The 17109-nt window shown below is 41.0% G+C and overlaps 1 protein-coding gene across 4 annotated transcripts in view; it reads left to right on the top strand.

Annotated features, from left to right (window-relative positions):
- Positions 1 to 17109, top strand: part of LOC140201840 (AP2-associated protein kinase 1-like) — a 149865-nt gene that overhangs the window by 87764 nt on the left and 44992 nt on the right. For 2 of the 4 annotated variants that reach the window (XM_072266553.1, XM_072266555.1), the window contains exons 12-16: positions 6092 to 6322; positions 7353 to 7576; positions 8639 to 8796; positions 14287 to 14400; positions 14743 to 14847. In XM_072266553.1, the coding sequence (XP_072122654.1) occupies positions 6092 to 6322; positions 7353 to 7576; positions 8639 to 8796; positions 14287 to 14400; positions 14743 to 14847 (832 nt within the window). The remainder of the gene's footprint in view (positions 1 to 6091; positions 6323 to 7352; positions 7577 to 8638; positions 8797 to 14286; positions 14401 to 14742; positions 14848 to 17109) is intronic. The other 2 variants (XM_072266554.1, XM_072266556.1) reach the window with 1 other exon arrangement.

Below are 17109 nucleotides of genomic sequence, written 5' to 3'. Positions count from 1 at the left end.
ATTTTATACTTGTGCTAGGTCTAAGAACACCCATGCCTAGCTCTGAGTTCCTGTAACAGCACGTTCTTCATCCCTGAACAGCTGTCCAACTTCTAATATTATTTATGTAGCCAACTTTCAGACTTTAATTCAAATACATTTTATCTAAAATTTCTCCTCATTTTGTCTCTAAACCTTCTTGCCTTTGATTTTTAATTATGAAGTGTGGTTTCGGCCACACAGTGGAAGTGGAAACTTTGTTCAGTCAAAACACTTTATCATCTTGGTGATCTCTAGCTTCACATTTTGACCCCCTCCCCTCCACCAATTCGAAGAGAAAAGTTCTAACATTTACTACAACCTCCTTGTAACCGAAGATCCTTCACCCCACCATCCCTGGTAACGTGATGCGTTGTACCTTTTGAAGCTCTTTACTCTTTATATTGTTTGTGGAGTGCCCAGAATTTTCTACTTTTATTAGCTATATGCCCGAATAACTAATATGCTTTCAATCACTATTAAACCTTTTACCTTTAAAGATTCATGTACAATGACATCAGTGACTATGTTTATCTACATTTTTCAGAATTAAGTAATTTTTAGAAGTATGGTGTTTGCATTTTAGTTCCTTCAAAGTGCTTCACTTCACAATACATGACATTGAACTCCAGGTTTGTCATTTTTCTGCCAATTTTTACTGTCCTATCTTGTTTGAAACACACAGTGGTCCCTGGAGCAGTGTAATATTTTGTCATTTCCTGTTACGTATTTCATGTTTGTGTAATGAAGCTAAAGCTTGAAACACCATTGCAAACCCTCAAAATAACACTTTGCTTCACTGAGCTAATTATACATCCAAACTATCACTTTCCTGTTAATTTCCTAATTCCCCAATTGTCCAGCCTCCATCTTACTAACAAGGTCCAGAGAAGCACCTGGAAAGCCTTCCCAAAGCAACATTCTCTGGTACATCACTGAAGAATTTAATTAAAATGGGGGGGGGGGGCACAAAGATTGTTCCACACAGAATAGAAACTAGAAAATGAAACTATGGGCTATAGCAGTTGAAATGAGGTAACTTCAGCAAGCCTGGTACCTGTTGTGCCTTTCCTCAACGTGAGGAGGGCATGGAAAGGTTTGCAGTGCAATTCTTTTTAAGGTATTGTGCCAGGGTGCTTTTTGATTTATATTGAATTCTGGAGCACCTCCATAATTATTGGAATTTTAAAAGTGCAATTGTGCACCGTGCATATTCATGGCTAATCCGTGACAATTTCAGGATGGTAAATTTTTATTAGTTCAAGTTTAAATAAGAATATTGTGTTGGTGTACAGATTGGACAATGTATTGATCATACATGGGGCAGCACAATAACGTAGTGGTTAGCACAACGCTCTACAGTACTGACAACATGGGTTCGATTCCCACCACTGCCTGTAAGGAGTTTGAACGTTCTCCCCGTGACCAAGTGAGTTTCCTCCAAGTGTTCCAGTTTCCAACCCCACTCCAAAGAGATACCGGTTGCTAGGTTAATTGGTCATTGTAAATTGTCCCGTGATTGGGTTTGGATTAAATTGGGAGATTGCTGGGTGGGGTGGCTTGAAGGGGTGGAAGAGCTTATTCTGTGCTGTATCTCAATAAATAAAGATAAATAAAATACACAAAATGGGGCTCTTTTAGGCAGGATAAAAAATGCTGTGGAAGGTCTAAAGTTATTTCATATAACTGAATTATTTTTAACAAGTTTTTTTTATTGTTTCAAGGTAAATTTGCAAAATATCCCTTATGGGTATTCATGTAAAGTAATGAACAGCTAAGCAACTTCAGTTGCTATTGGTATAAAAGAAGGAAAATATAGGGCAACTTCATCAACACCATTATGTTTTATGATTTATTTTCTTCATGTTAAGAATCATTGGTCTAGTCTATATTTGTATCTGTTTTAGTATTTTTTTCTGCTTTACAGAGTTTAATTGCTCACCATCTGTTTGTCAATTCGTTGTTCATGACTGCTCAGTGTACATACGTGTCCTGCACTATTCCACCAATTTAGTGATGGCTGGAACGAGGTATTGAGTACCAATAATTGCATATATATTTAGGAGATGGATATCCCTTATGAGTAAGCTTGCTTGTATTCTTGTTCCTAAGATAGAAGTCTAGGTTGGGGGGAGTGTTATAGGTGCAGCTTGAATATATGATTATATTTCAATGCACACAGTATATGGAATAAGGTGGATGATCTTTTAGCACAATTAAAAAATAGCAGGTATGATATTGTCACTGAGTCGTGTTGAAAGAAGAGCACAGTTGAAAGCTTAACATCCAAGGATACATACTGTATCAAAAGGACGGGCAGGTTGGCACAAGAGGTGAGGTTGCTTTGTTGGTAAAAATATTGAATCAAATCCTTAAAAAGAAGTGACATGGGATCAGGTAATGTAGAATTCTGCAGGTAGTGTTAAGAAACTGCAGGAGTGAAACAAAACCCTGATGGGAGTTGCGTATAGGCCTCCAAACCGTAGCCAAGATGTAGACTACAAATTATATTGGGAGACAGAAAAGCCATGAAAAAATTGGGCACTGTTACAATGGTCATGGGTGGTTTCAATGGGTAGGTATTTTAGGGAAATCAGGTTGATGTTAGATCCCCAGAGATGGAGTGCCTACAAGATGGCTTTTAGCACAGCATATGGTTAACCCATGAGGGAAAGGCAATTCTGGATGGGTTGTATAATGAACCAGATTTAATTAGGGAAATTAAGGCAAAAGAACCATTAGGAAGCAATGATAGAATTTATCTTGCAGTTTGAGAGGGAGAAGCTAAAACTGGTTGTATCATTGTTAGAGGTGAGTAAAAGATAACTACAGAGTAACAAAAGGGGTGCTGGCCAAAGTTGATTCAAAGAGGAAACTAGCAGGGATGACAGCAGAGTAGCAATGGCTGGAGCCTCCTGGAGTAATTTGAAAAATGCAAAATCAGTTTATCCTAAAGAAGAAGAAGCAATCTAAAAGGTAGATGAGGCAACCGTGGCAGACAAGGGAAGTCAAAGTCAGCATAAAAGCAAAAGGATGGCATACAATATAGCAAAAACTAGTGGGTATCTAGAGTATTTTGAAACACAACAGAAGACAACTAAAAAACAATACAGGGAGAAAAGATGAAATATGAAGATAAGCTAGCCAGTAATATAAAAGTGGATATCTAAAGTTTATTCAGATACATAAAAAGTAAATGAGCATTACGGACATTGGGCCACTAGAAAATGACACTGGAGAGGGCTTCATAGGGCAGGCAAACTAAATAAGCATTTTGTGTCAGTAGAGTCTTCACTGTAGAAGACACCAGCAGCATGCTGAAATTTGAGGTGTCAGGTTTCAGAATTGAATGTAATTGCTGTTACTAAGGAGAAGGTGCTTAGGAAGCTGAAAGATCCGATGGTAGATAAGTCACTTGGATCAGATGGACTACAGCCCATGATTCTGAAAGAGGTAGCTGAAGAGATTGAGAAGGCATTAATAATGATCTTTTAAAAACACTAGATTCTGGACTGATTCTAGAAGGAGTAGAAAATCGTATATGTCACTTCATTCTTTAAGAAGGGAGGGAGACAAGCGATAGGAAATTATAAGCCATTTAGCTTGGCTTCAATGGTTGGCAAGATGTTAGAGTACATTATTAAGGATGAGTCGTCAGGGTAATAGGAGACACTTAATAAAATAGGCAGAAATTAGAATGGCTTCCTTAAAGGGGAAATCTTGCCTGAGAAATCTGTTGGAATTCTTTGAAAAAATAACAGACAGGATAGACAAAGGAGAGTCAGTGGGTGTAGTTGACCTAGATTTTCAGAAGGCCTTTGACACAGTGCAACACATGGGTCTGCTAAACAAGATAAGAGCCCATGATATTACAGGAAAGATACAAGCATGCACAGAAGATTGGTTTACTGATAGAGGCAGAGTAAAAATAAAGGGGACCTTTTCTGGTTGGCTGCCAGTAACTAATGGTGTTCTGCCGAGATAGGTAAAGAGTCAGGTTGTGATGAGGAAGTAGTGAGTCTGCAGAAGGACTGGAAAGATTAGAAACATGGGCAAAAGAGTGGCAGATGAGATTTGGTGTGAGGAAGTTTATTGTCGTGCACTTTAGTGGTAGTGTTATGTACCCCGTAACTGGGTTGCCAAACCAGCAGAAATGGATCACTCAGTTGGAGTCTGGATTACTAGAACTAAGAAAGTTTTATTAAAGAAACAAGCAACACAGTACTCTAATCAAAAGGATAATAAATGCAACAGTTCAGCAATGATAAACACATATGTACACAGAATTAAGATAACAGGATCAATCAAGCTCTATCATTGTCTAGGGGTAAATGACCAGTTTCAAAGTGACGCAAAGTTCAATTTAGTTCAGTTCAGTTCGCAGTAATCGCTGCCGTGGGGGGATGGACAGTGTGGGGGAAGGAGAGAGAGAGCAAAACGAATGAATATTCAAAAACGGCTTCCACACAGACCTTCACAGTCAGCTTTCGGGCGAGTCCTTTGTGATGTCATCTGAGGTCACCGACCGTGACCCCCTCCGTTTCCAGATACGATCGTTTCTCTGCGGTGAACCCGGCTCCCAGGCAAGGGTGGACACACACCAGGTTCCCACCGATCGTGCCTTTCCACCCTGTGCGTCTATGGCTTGGTCCCGCAACCGGCCTTCCAAAACTTCCCACCGACTTGTGAGAGACGCACCGCTTCCAGGGTCTCGTTACCTCGGGTGTCGTGTGTGTCCTGCCTTAGCGAACCTGTCCCTTTTTATCCCCCTGCTGGGGTATCGCCTGTCCATCACTTCAAACAGTTCAGGGTTCAAAGGGGGAGCCGCTCTTGACAGCTCTCCTTCCGTTACTCTCTCCCGTCCCTTCATTAACATCTCCAAATGCTGCTCCATTGTTTTCCTTATCTCTCTCTCTCCTGAAGACAGGTGGCAGACCAACTACTGATCCCACTGGTGCCAGCACAGGACAGCTAACATCTTTATCTATGTGTATTCTTGTCACAGTAGGAGTAAAGGTATGGACTATTTCCTAAATGGAATCAACCTCAGAAATTGTAGGTGCAAAGGGACTTGGAGAGGGCTCCCTAAAAGTTAACTTGCAGGTTGAGTCAGTAGTCAGAAAGGCAAATGCAATTTTAACGTTCATTTCAAGAACACTAAAATATAAAAGCAATGTAATGCTGAGACTTTTTAAGTCATTGGTCAGATCGCATTTGGTGTATTTGAAGGAGTTTTGGGCCCCATTACTAAGAAGGGATGTAGTAGCATTGGAGAGGGTCCAGTGGAAGTTTATGAAAATGATCCCAGGAAGGAAAGGGTCAATGTTTGAGGAGTGTTTGATGGCTCTGGGCCTGTACTCACTGAAGAGAGGTGGGATGTCATTGAATATTGAAAGGCTACATTGAAATGATGTGGAGAGGATGCTTCCAAAAGTGGGAGAGTCTAGGACCAGAGGACACAGCCTCAGAACAGAAGGAAATCCTTTAGAACAGAAATGAGGGGGATTTTTTTTTAGCCAGAGGGTGGCAAATCTGCTCCTTTGTCTTATGGTCTTGTTGTTTTACTTAGGCTGACAAAGTGTGTAATTAGAATAAATCGTTCCGTGATGATAGTGCTGCCTTTTGAAGCAGGCTAGTGCACCAAATACAAGGCTACCTCACCTTCACGTGGCCAACAACCCACTCATAATTTATGATATTACAAGCAAAAAGTCATCTTGTTCCTCTTTGCATACATCTGGCCTACTGTGTTTACATAGAAATGACACGGCACTGCACACTATTGTATAAATCATTTAGAGATATTTTTGTTGTGATAATGCAATGATTAGTCACATCACTTTCCATTAACCCAGTGTACTTGCTGCAGACTTGTGTTTACCTTCTGCCCAAGTTTTCAGTGACATAATGTGATAAAGCACACTCATGGCGCCTGTATTTATACTGAGCAGTCAACATTTGGCAATGGTGAAATCCGATTTGTCAACGTTATTATTTTTTATGATTTTATGTTTTATGTCATTTGTTCTTTCAATTGATTTTGAGTGTCTTATTTGCATGTGTTGGTGACCAGTACCACGCCATACAGCAAGCGCAGCAACAAGTCATGCAACATCAGATGATGCAGAATTTCTATCTCCAGCAACAGCAGCTTGCCACAGCCATGCAACAGATGCAGTATGTGAGCCAGCAGGCTGCTAATGTCCAGCAGCAGCTGACTGCAGCACACCTGCAACACACACCATTGCCCCTGCCGCAGCAGCATGCTGCAGGTGCTCAAGCAGCCTCTCAGGAACAGGGAATGGTAAGAGTTTGCAAATTAAGTGTTTATCCCTTGTAACACATGAACATACAGTGACAACAAAGAGAGACTTGCCCTCTATTGGTAGATGGATGGAGACTGTGACATTTCTCAAACCTGTAGCACAGCTGGTACAACTGCCCCCTTGTAGCTCCGGTGACCCAAGTTCAATCCAGACTTCCATGTTGTCCCTGGGGAGTTTGCACATTCTTCCTATGACCTTGAGGATTTCCTACAGGTTCTATGGTTCCCCCGCCCCCCCCCCCCCATCCCAAAGAAAGCAGATTGTCAGGTTAATTGACCACTGTAAATTAGCCAGATACATATACAAGTGGTGAAAATTGGGGATGGTTGATGGATAAGTTGGAGAATAGGTTGCAGTGTAAATTAGTGGGGAATTGGGATTGCTCCATGAGCCAGCGTCAACTTGATGGGGCAAAATTGCCTACTCCCATGTCAGAACGAAAGATGAGAATTTGCTGTTAGCCCAGACATTTGTGCAAATGTGAAAATTATGCCAAATTAGAGTTTTCTTTAAATCAAGCAATTTTGCTTATTCCTTCCCCTCTTTTATCAGTTTTCTTGTAAAGGCCACCGTTAAATTATTCCATTGAGCAAAGAGTATTCCAAAGAGTATTCAGCCTTCACCTTCACTCTGAAAAGGCCACAATATTAGCTAAGGCATTAATTTGCTTTTCTTTGTGATAATGCGATTTCAGGTTGGATGAGAAATATGAGCAAGGCAATGAATACGCATCACAACTGCTTAGGCGAAGCTGTGTGGGCAACTTAGTGATTCCCACTCTTTCTCTTATTCTTAAAAACAAAAGAAGTTGGAATAAAAATGTTTTATTCTGATTGTGTGAGAATAGCATGTGAGGAAATGTTTACTAGTTGCAATGCATTTGGAGAAATTATGATACTTATGATAAAAGTGTTCCCAAGCCCACATTTTGAGCTTGTGAGCATTTTGAACAATTTGAACTTGTTCCTGATCGTGGACATAAGTGAAGTTAACTGCTTTCCCTTGCAGACCCAGATCCAGCAGCAGCAACAGCCGCCACAGGTGGCACCAAATCAGTCTCCGAAGATGGTGCCGATGTCTGTGACTCCTCCGTCATCCCCCAAGACTCAGCGGGCCGGGCACAGAAGGATTCTGAGTGATGTCACGTACAGCGCAGTATTTGGGGTTCCAGTCAGTAAATCAACCCAGCTCCTGGCTGCCGCTGCCGCAGAAGCTGGTTTAAACAAATCCAAGTAGGTTTAGCTTTTATTTAATGAATGATTATCGTCTGTGGCTTAATTACAATCAGTTGTCTGGCTGGAATTGCAATGAATTGTTTGGGATAAGCAGACGATGTAACCCTATAGGTGTATGGTTTCATTAAGTTGTTTACCGACTTTCTTTATCTCTCCTCATGCTTTTTATTTTATCCCCATTAATTATTCCACTGGCTTTTAAATTCGTCAAACTAAATCTCAGTTTCCTTCCATTTGGTAACACGTTACAAATTCCCCTCTCTTTAAGACCTGGAGCAAATGGCTTTTGTAGACATCAAGTGAAGGCACTGTTTAGAAGTGAAGTGTCTACTGTTGCATTGGTCAAAAAAAAATGGTTAGCATTTAAACGTACCTCCAAGAAGTCCACAACCTTGTTGTGGTTTGGAGACCTACATGCCTCAATGACCTGGAGAGTGATGTTGGCTGGAGTCAGAGCTTTATGCTTTAGCTTTTGGCAGGGTCACCCATGCCAAACAAGTAAGAGTGGTCCACTGGTCCTCCAGGATTGGGGGTTCAGCTCAGGGCTAACAATCCTGACTGGTAAAAAAAAACTGTTAGGGAAACAGCAATGAAGAATCCTTCTACATCTGAGTGTGACGGTATTCCTGAGTCTTCACCTGAGACTTGCATGACTGACAGTGGTGAAAACCAATAGGAAGCTACTGACATGATGAAGGAAACCCAGAACACCGCAAGAGATGGAGGACCTTCACTGCTGTCCTAAATGGCAGTAAGTAAGTATTTAAACATTGGATCACTGCTACACAACCCATCTGACCCTCAAAATGGCTCCCTGCTTTCCCAGTCTTGCCTGCTCCAGTAATACTTAGGTCAATTGCTATCACAAATGTTTGGCATTTATCCCTGTGTAGATTAGAAATTGAATGTTGATCCTCTGGTCTACCCAGCAATACATGGGAATCCATTTATCTACAAAGCCTTTGGATTGCTCTTAATTTAGTGAAATAAGTGGTGAGTTTTTATTAAGTTTAAACCAGCCAGTGTAAGGCATTCACTGCATGACCCTTTTCCACTTAGGTCAGCTACAACAACTCCCTCAGGATCTCCCAGGACCTCCCAACAAAATGTGTATAATCCTCCTGACGTTTCCACCTGGAACCCTTTTGCTGACGACAATTTTTCCAAACTCACTGCAGAGGAGCTACTTAACAAGGACTTTGAAAAGCTCAAAGATAGTAAGTATAAATCTGAAAAATACCTCAGCACAAGACTAATGCACTCAACATAGCTCTCTATCTTTTATTCTTTGATTGAAGCTTCTTCTCTACTGCACAAATTCTATTTTGAGGGTTAAATCTGCCTATACCTTTGAACAGTGGATGGTTTTGCATTTGATTAACTTGGAAATAGCATACCAGGTGCTGTAAGATTCCACATATTACAGGCCCAATGAAACGCTGAGTTACAGAGGAAGCATTGAAGCTTTGACTGTTCACATATGAAACTGACATGCCAGGCTTCATAATAGACCCAAAAATCTTTAAGATAATGCAGATAAATTAACATCACTGTTCTGACAGTAGATAAAGAAAATTCACCTGATGAAATTAACTATTCAACCCTGAATTTTGAAAACATCCTCCCGACAGCATCGAGGATACGGCCGCATGAACTCAGTCCTTCTGTGAAGAGCGTTTGCCATACCGCATCCAAACGCCACTAACCTGGCTACCGACTGCCATCGATCCCATGGGCTCCATGGAGACCGACCACTAACCTCCTCCGCATTCGCCCAGATGCTTCAATCTTCCTCGATGCTTCAAAATGGAGTCGACCATGCAAAAAATATTGCAAAGACCAATAATGATGTTGTGTTCATGGGTCATGAACTGTTTAGAAATCTGATAGCAGTGGGAAAGAAGCTGTTCTTAAAATGTTGAGTGTGGATCTTCAAACTCCTCTACCTCCACCCTGATGGCAGTAAGGTAAAGCGAGCGTGTCCCAGAAGGTGAAGACCCTTAATGATGGCTGCCACCTTCTTGACGCACTAGCTCTTGAAGACATCCTCAACTGCGAGGAGGTTCGTGATTGTGATCAAACTGGCTAAGTCTACACTCCTCTGCTTCCTCATGCAATTCTGTGCTTTGGAGCCTGCGTACCAGGCTCTGATGCAACCTGTCAGAAGGCTCTCCAGCTGCAAATCTGTAGAAATGTGCAAGAATCCTTGAGGAAACTTGGTACGTCACCAATGTCCTAATGAAATTGAAATTCTGATTTTCTAAGTGTAGCCTGGCTCTTGGCATCATTGCAAGAAGTGTTGCTGATGCAGTTTGAGCAATGCAGCAGTTGTTGATCCCTAACAATTCCCAATTGCATTGCTAAATTTAATTGAAAGTCTGGAACTCAACAGATTGATATTTTCCTTATGCAAGTCCCATAGTGCTCTTATTAAAAGATTGAGCTAGTTATGAATAAAAGCAAATTTTATAAATTGCCTGGCAGACGTACATACTCCCCTTAGCAATCCTTTAGCTGGTTGTTAACCGAAGCACGTGCTATTGGCGTTTCATACCACATGAGAGCAGCTATCAGAGATGAGCTTTGAAAACTAAACAAATGTAGGCAGAAAAGAAAAATAATCACAGACACTGTCTCAAAAAATTTGCTTTTCAATGTGTTAGTATTTTTAAGCAAGGTGATTTTGATTTGTTTGATTGGAACAGATGTTGGAGAAGCATTTTCAGGGTGGTTTATTTTGGAGTTTGAATGAGGAGAGAAAGGTGGACTTAGGAAGGGGGTAAGGAAGACCATTCCAGGTGATACAATGGTCAAATTGCATGCCTTTACTGGTGAAACAGAGCAAAAACTTAGTAAGTCAGTTGTTACAGTGTACTACGGTATTAAACTTGAACAGCATGAAGGCTGTAGGACAGAACTATCAGTGTGACCTTGGGTAATAATGTCATTCCTTTCTTTGTCTTTAATTTTCTGATTGCCTATATTTACCCTCCGTACCCCCTCCCCACCCCTAACTTTTTGAACATTCTTTGTATTACTCTTGTTGTTCCTGGCTTGTTCTATTTTTTGCTTAATAACATCAAAAGAGAACATACATTTTTAGTTCTTAAAGTAAGAGCTCTGTTCAACTAAATCAACAAATTGATCTTTAGCATGGATTATATGGAAAAAGAAATACACTCCCTATTCCAGCCTTCCTTTACCTGAATTTATTTTGTATCTTTGACTTTTTTTTATGTATAATTTTTATTGAGTTTTCAAGTGATACATGAGAAAAAAAAATCTACCCTCCCCCCTCCCCTTAACCCTCCCCCCCGATATATACTCCTACCTGAAAAAAAGGAACTGCCTGAATATTGGAAGGTTTGCACATGCTCCATGGGATAAAAATAAATTTAATATATATTTGTTACTTTCCCCCAAGGAACCAAGATCTTCATCATCGGAGCTATAAATAAGGGCTCCAAATATTCAAAAATGTTACATATTTATCTCTTAAAATCTAAAACATTACTTAGCTTCTCAACTCTCATAGTACCCTGGGGAATCTCTTTGAACTTCACCATGTTGCTATGTGTTTCCCTCCCAATCATCCAGGCAAAAAGAAAAAAAAGATAGATGAGATACAAAAAAAACAAAATACCCCCGCCACTAATGTTGTGAATGAAAAGATACACAACACTACCCCCCTCCATTGTGCGGGTCGTGGCTATTGCTACGCTTGCACACATGAATAACGCAGCGATTGGACAGTGTTTCTTCCAGCTCCCCCGTAACAAAAAATTATATATATATAGAAAAAAATTGATGTTATTATTCCCAGCTAATATTCCTCAAATTTTAACCTTTCTTCCCCTCCCTCATATAATTAATAATATATTTATATATTCATCCGCCTAAAAATTCAACAGGCCTAATCCTTGATCCAGTCTTCGTCTTCAATCCATCTCGCTCCCCTAAGTTTGTTCTTGTATCTGGTGAATATTCAAAGAATCTCACACAAACTCCTCCGCTTTCTGGTAATCGTCAAAAAATCTTTTTTCTCCACCAGGCAAGAAAATCTTCAAGGTTGCAGGATACTGCAATATAAATTGATAACCATGATCCCATAGGGCTTTTTTCACTGGATTAAACTTCTTCCTTCTTTTCAAAAGTTCATAACTTATATCAGGGTAGAAAATTCTATTGGATTATCTCCCTCTATACCTTCTTTAAGACCAACAATTTTAATGTTATTACGTCTACTAAAATTTTCTAACACGTCCACTTTCTCCAAGAGTCGATTTCTTTCCGTGTTCCAGACAAGCACATTATTTTCTGTTTTTTCCACTCTATCGTTAATATGCTCGATTGTTCTTTCCATCTTCTGAAGTTTCTTATCCATTTTATCCTGTCTTTTCATAGCTTTATCATAGCACATCTTCACGTCTGTAAGCTCTGTTCTTAATTTTCTTAATTCAGCCATTAATTGCAATAAAGCCTCTCTTATGTCTCCATCATCTCCTTTACTTCCAATCTCTTCCAGTTCTTCCTCCTCTTCTTCATCTGTATTCTCTGCGATATCCAATTCTGACTCTGAGTCACTTTCATTTGCAGTGGCCGTCGGTTCTTGTAGTTCAAATTGTGTCGATTTGCGCATGCGCAATTCCGGCATCTTCTTCCAAGAGACCGCTACGGCCACCATTGCTCCCCGTTCTTCTACGCCAGAGATAAAATGCGTCTCCTCTGAAGGAGATCTAACCTGAATCCGAGGCTCCATCGCTGCAGTAGGCCCTTTTTTTCTTCCCATCTCGCCGCGACTTCACAACAACAGACTTCTTCTGTTGCGGTTTACGAGGCATATCGTAGAGTAGTCTTACGAAGTTTATAAGTAGTTTTCGGGAAGTATTTATTAACTTTACTTTGTTTAAACAGTACTTTGCTGATTTTTTACGGGAGAGCTGGATTTACACGTCTCAATCCTACGTCATCACGTGACACCCCCGTATCTTTGACTTTTTAAATTGGATGTAAAATTAGCCACAATCTATTACCTTCTATAAAGCTATCCTGTGATTAGTTGGTAAACAAATGATTCTTATTCTCATAACTTTTTTCCTTTTTGAAAAATTTGTGTAAAATACCATAACATATAGGAGCAAAAGTAGGCCATTCAGCCAATCATCTGCTCCGCCATTCAATCATGGGCTGATCCAATTCTTCCAGTCATCCCCATTCCCTTGCCTTCTCCCCATACCCTTTGATGCCCTGGCTAATCAAGAACCTATTTATCTCTGCCTTAAATGCACCCAACGACCTGGCCTCCACAGCCACTCGTAGCAACAAATTCCACAGATTTACCACCCTCTGACTAAAGTAATTTCTCCATATCTCTGTTATAAATGGATGTCCTTCAATCCTGAAGTCGTGCCCTCTTGTCCTAGACTCCCCTACCATGGGAAATAACTTTGCCATATCTAATCTGTTCAGGCCTTTTAACATCCGGAATGTCGCAGACCCGAAAAATAACCTACCAAATCATGTCAAATAACACATAAAACCTAAAATAACAGTAACATATAGTAAAAGCTGGAATGATATGATAAATACACAGCCTATATAAAGTAGAAATACCTCTCCACAATCATTGCCGTAGCGAAAATCTCAGGCAAGCACTGTCGGCAGAAACACTCTCTGCAGTAACCTTTAAGCTATGAAGCTGCCAAATCATACCAAATAACGCATAAAAATACACAGCCTATATAAAGTAGAAATAATGTATGTACAGTGTAGTATCACTTACCGGAATTGGGAAGACAGCACCGAGCACACTGATGATGGTGTGTTAGGCTGAGTCGTCAGAGGTTGGGGTGGTGCAGTGGTCCCCAACCTCCGGGCAGCGAACCGATACCGATCCGCGGAGAATGCAGCAATCGGCAATTGCCTCTGATCTGGGCCGACATTTACGTGCCGGGCGGCACCTAATTAATTAGCTTGTTTATTTTGGTTTTTTTCTTAAAGATGTGCTGGGTGCATCCCGGCTACCGCTGCATTCTCCGCGGCAATGTATCGGTCCGCGGCCCGGGGGTTGGGGTGGTGGGACACTGGGGTGTCATCTCAACGTCTTCTGTTTTCATCAGGGCAGGCAGGTCATCTTCTTCATGTTCAGTTCCTGGACAACTTCACTTTTGGTCTGTTCGCTTCTGCATTCGGTTTCGATTGTTATCCTTTCCTCTTCCAATTGCATCAGCTCTTCATCTATCAGTTCTTAGTCATGGGATGCCAAAACCTCTTCAACATCATCTTCGTCAACTTCCACAAGCCAAACTCACTTTGTCCTTACTTCATTCACCACGATCGAAACGCTTAATTATGTCTAGTTTTATGCCAAGTGTAACACCCTTACAAGCTCTTTTAGGCTTTTCTGATACCTTAGAACTCATCTTGCTAACGGCTGCTCACAGGCACATGTTTAAGCAATGCCGGCTAGAATGCAGTTCCGGGGGAGGAGCTTGGCTGCTCGGGGCACGCGCTGCTTTTTTTGCACACTGCCTTTTTTCGTAACAGCGAAAGCACCTTCTGTTAGCAAAAACAGGTAACTAATGTAGGTCTTTCGTAACAGCAAGGTTTCGAAAAGCGGGGGACACCTGTATATCCTTTCTAAAACAAGGAGCCCAAAACTGTAAAAGATGGACAGCAATTTTTAAAAATTCTTTCTGAATTCACAGGTAAAGTTGAGAAGACAGATGCTACCACTGAGAGTCTAATGCCAGGGCTTCCATCTACTCAGGTCCAGGTGCAAGCAGATGCTTTTGGAATAGATCCCTTTGCCTCCGGGACAGGTTAGTTTGTAAGCCAATGCTTACTCTAGCAGTTTCACATTCTAAACTTGTACTGTGTTCTATGTTGAAAATGCAGGAGAGGCACTTGACAAAAGGTTTATGTTGGTTCAGGAATTCAGCATTTAGCAAATTCATAAAATTTGTATTTTGACCTCATTTTTGAAGTTATAAACATTGGTGTCGGCCTTGTGGGCTGATTGAATATGAATTGACTGTAAAATCAATGCAACTGGTTGGGCAGATTGGCAGATCATTTTGTGATGTATAATTGTTCTCTGCTTCTTTCCTCTCTTTGCTGCACTGGGTTGCCTTCTGCTCCTCTGTCTGCTCTTCTCTACTCAGTTGGCTCAGCTGAAAAGACTTCAGAACTGTTGGTTCCAGACACTGCCATCCTGCCAATTAATGTACCCGATCCTTTCACTCCTGTAACATCATCTGACCCACCAGGTAAATAAGTGCTGAGTGTGTCTTTGGATCCCATCCAGAAGCTGGTTAGTTGAGATCCTTTAGATTGGAACTAACAACTATTATTGACCATATTAAGCGAGTCTGTTAATAGCAATTATTTGGGGATCAAGATAATGAGGGCTTGTTGCAAATTGACCAGTCCGGCCACCATATCCTCTTTGTAGAGGTGTAAGCCCCAACTCCCAAACAAATTTAAAGCACAGTATTTGCCCCCTCACTTTCAGCTTATCACCCTCTTGCATGTGTAGCAACTGAATCAAATGTGGGCTTCTGAAGTTTCTTTGGGCACAGAATGTCCCAGACAACCGTCAGCAGATTTAGCCACACATGAACACCTCTTGAGAAATTTTTCTCATTTGAAAGATCTGGCTGTCGATACGGAGAACTGGGTTATAAACCTTTGGATGGTAACTTTCCATGCAAGGGAGTTACCAAATGCTACAATGTATCAAACGTCTAGAAATAAAATAGCTGAATCTTCCCATTAATATTACACCATTGCATTTCCAGGCTGGGGAAAAAACGTACTGCTGGAAACAAAGATTTAAGGTTTCAATGCTTAGGCCATTTCTGTGTCTTTCAGTGAAAGTTACAAATCTTTCTGCCTCTCTCTCCCTTTTTTATTCCTGCTTGCACTTTTGGAGGCAGTGATTATACCTGCTGTTATGACCACACTGCACAGTGCTAAAAACGGCTCCTGCAGGCCCATGCTTCCCACCAAACAGCAACCTGCTTTAGAAGTTACATTACACTTAGAATAACATGTAGCAGAAGATTGAAGCATTCGGAACGTCAGAGAAGGCCAGGTTTGGTTGCCTTGCCTTTGTAATGTTCCTGAAAAATTTCAGTGAAGGCTCAGTATTTTACAAGGCTTAAAGTTGCCTGTTTTTAATACTGGAATTGATTTACCCTCCAAAGAGTTCACATTGGGAGTGACAATCAGACAATGCTGTAAGTGTAGGGTATTTCTAGCGAGATACCGAGAATTTGGTCAGAGTTTGGCCATCTGACAGTGTGAGAGGCAGAGTCTGGGACACATCATTGCTGAGAAAAAGCATCGTGAATTTGCAACAGCCCCATAAACTAACACTTAAACCACCTTTACCATCTGTGTTGTTGACTGACTTCTTCTGAGGGGAGGGTGCAGGAACATGAAGTTGCCTTGAGGTCTCAGTCGGTGGCAGAATTTGTGGTTTTCCGTACGTATCAAATGATACATTTTAATTTTTTTTAATAACTGTGCTCTTCATGTCCTGTATTCCCAGAATACTTTGCATTTTTTTGCCCTGGAATTATTTAAATTGTAACTAGGGTAATACAAAATCATTCACAGAAAACAACATTAGACTTTCCCCTTGGGCTTGAATTAATATTATCATCATTCGTTCATTATGGGCCATATTGTACAACATGGCCAATCATGGTCTTTCCATGACCATGATTGTTCTTGCCAAATTTTTCTATGGAAGTGGTTTGCCATTACCTTCTTCTGGGCCGTGTCTTTACAAGATGGGTGATCCAAGCCATTATCAATAGTCTTCAGAAACTGTCTGCCTGATGTCAGTGGTTGCATAACCGGGACTTGTGATATGCGCCAGCTGCTCATATTACCATATGCTACCTTCTCCCAAGGCTTCATGTGGCCCTGGTCAGGGGGTGGGGGGGGGGTGGCTAAGCTGGTGCTACACCTCACCCAAGGGAGACCTGCAGGCTAGCAGAGGGAAGGAGCACCATACCCCTCCTTTGGTAGAGACGTATCTCTACTGCGTCCCTGTAATATTGTCATCAGCATTGGTAGTTGATGGCTAGTATGGTGGCCATTAGCCAATGTTGTGTGTATTTTCCCTCTTGTTATTCACATTAGGACCATATGACTGGGAGCCTAATTTCCCCATTTTAATTCTAATCGCCTTTTTGTCTAAATAATTGTAAAAGCAAAACTAACATTATTTTGCTTTGTGCTATAGCCCATAAACCTGCGCCTCAGAGGTAAATTGCATTCCATTTAATGTGACTATGACACCCTGTTCCAACTATTTGATATCTGGCCATGATGCAGAATGCCTTTCTGTGTTGATAATTGATTTTGATCCCACCAAATGAAAGCATTTGCTGTCCACTGATTTCTTAGATTCTCCATGTAAGTACAAGTAATAAGAACATAAATGCATGGTTTCATCACATATGTGTGCTTTATCAGCACTTTTCAAACTCCACTCTTTGATCTAGAATTTTACCAAG

This window comes from Mobula birostris, chromosome 8 (assembly GCF_030028105.1).
Source record: "Mobula birostris isolate sMobBir1 chromosome 8, sMobBir1.hap1, whole genome shotgun sequence".
NCBI classification, from domain to species: domain Eukaryota; kingdom Metazoa; phylum Chordata; class Chondrichthyes; order Myliobatiformes; family Myliobatidae; genus Mobula; species Mobula birostris.
Note: the sequence above shows the minus strand (reverse complement) of the source record. Positions and strands in the feature narration are given on the sequence as shown.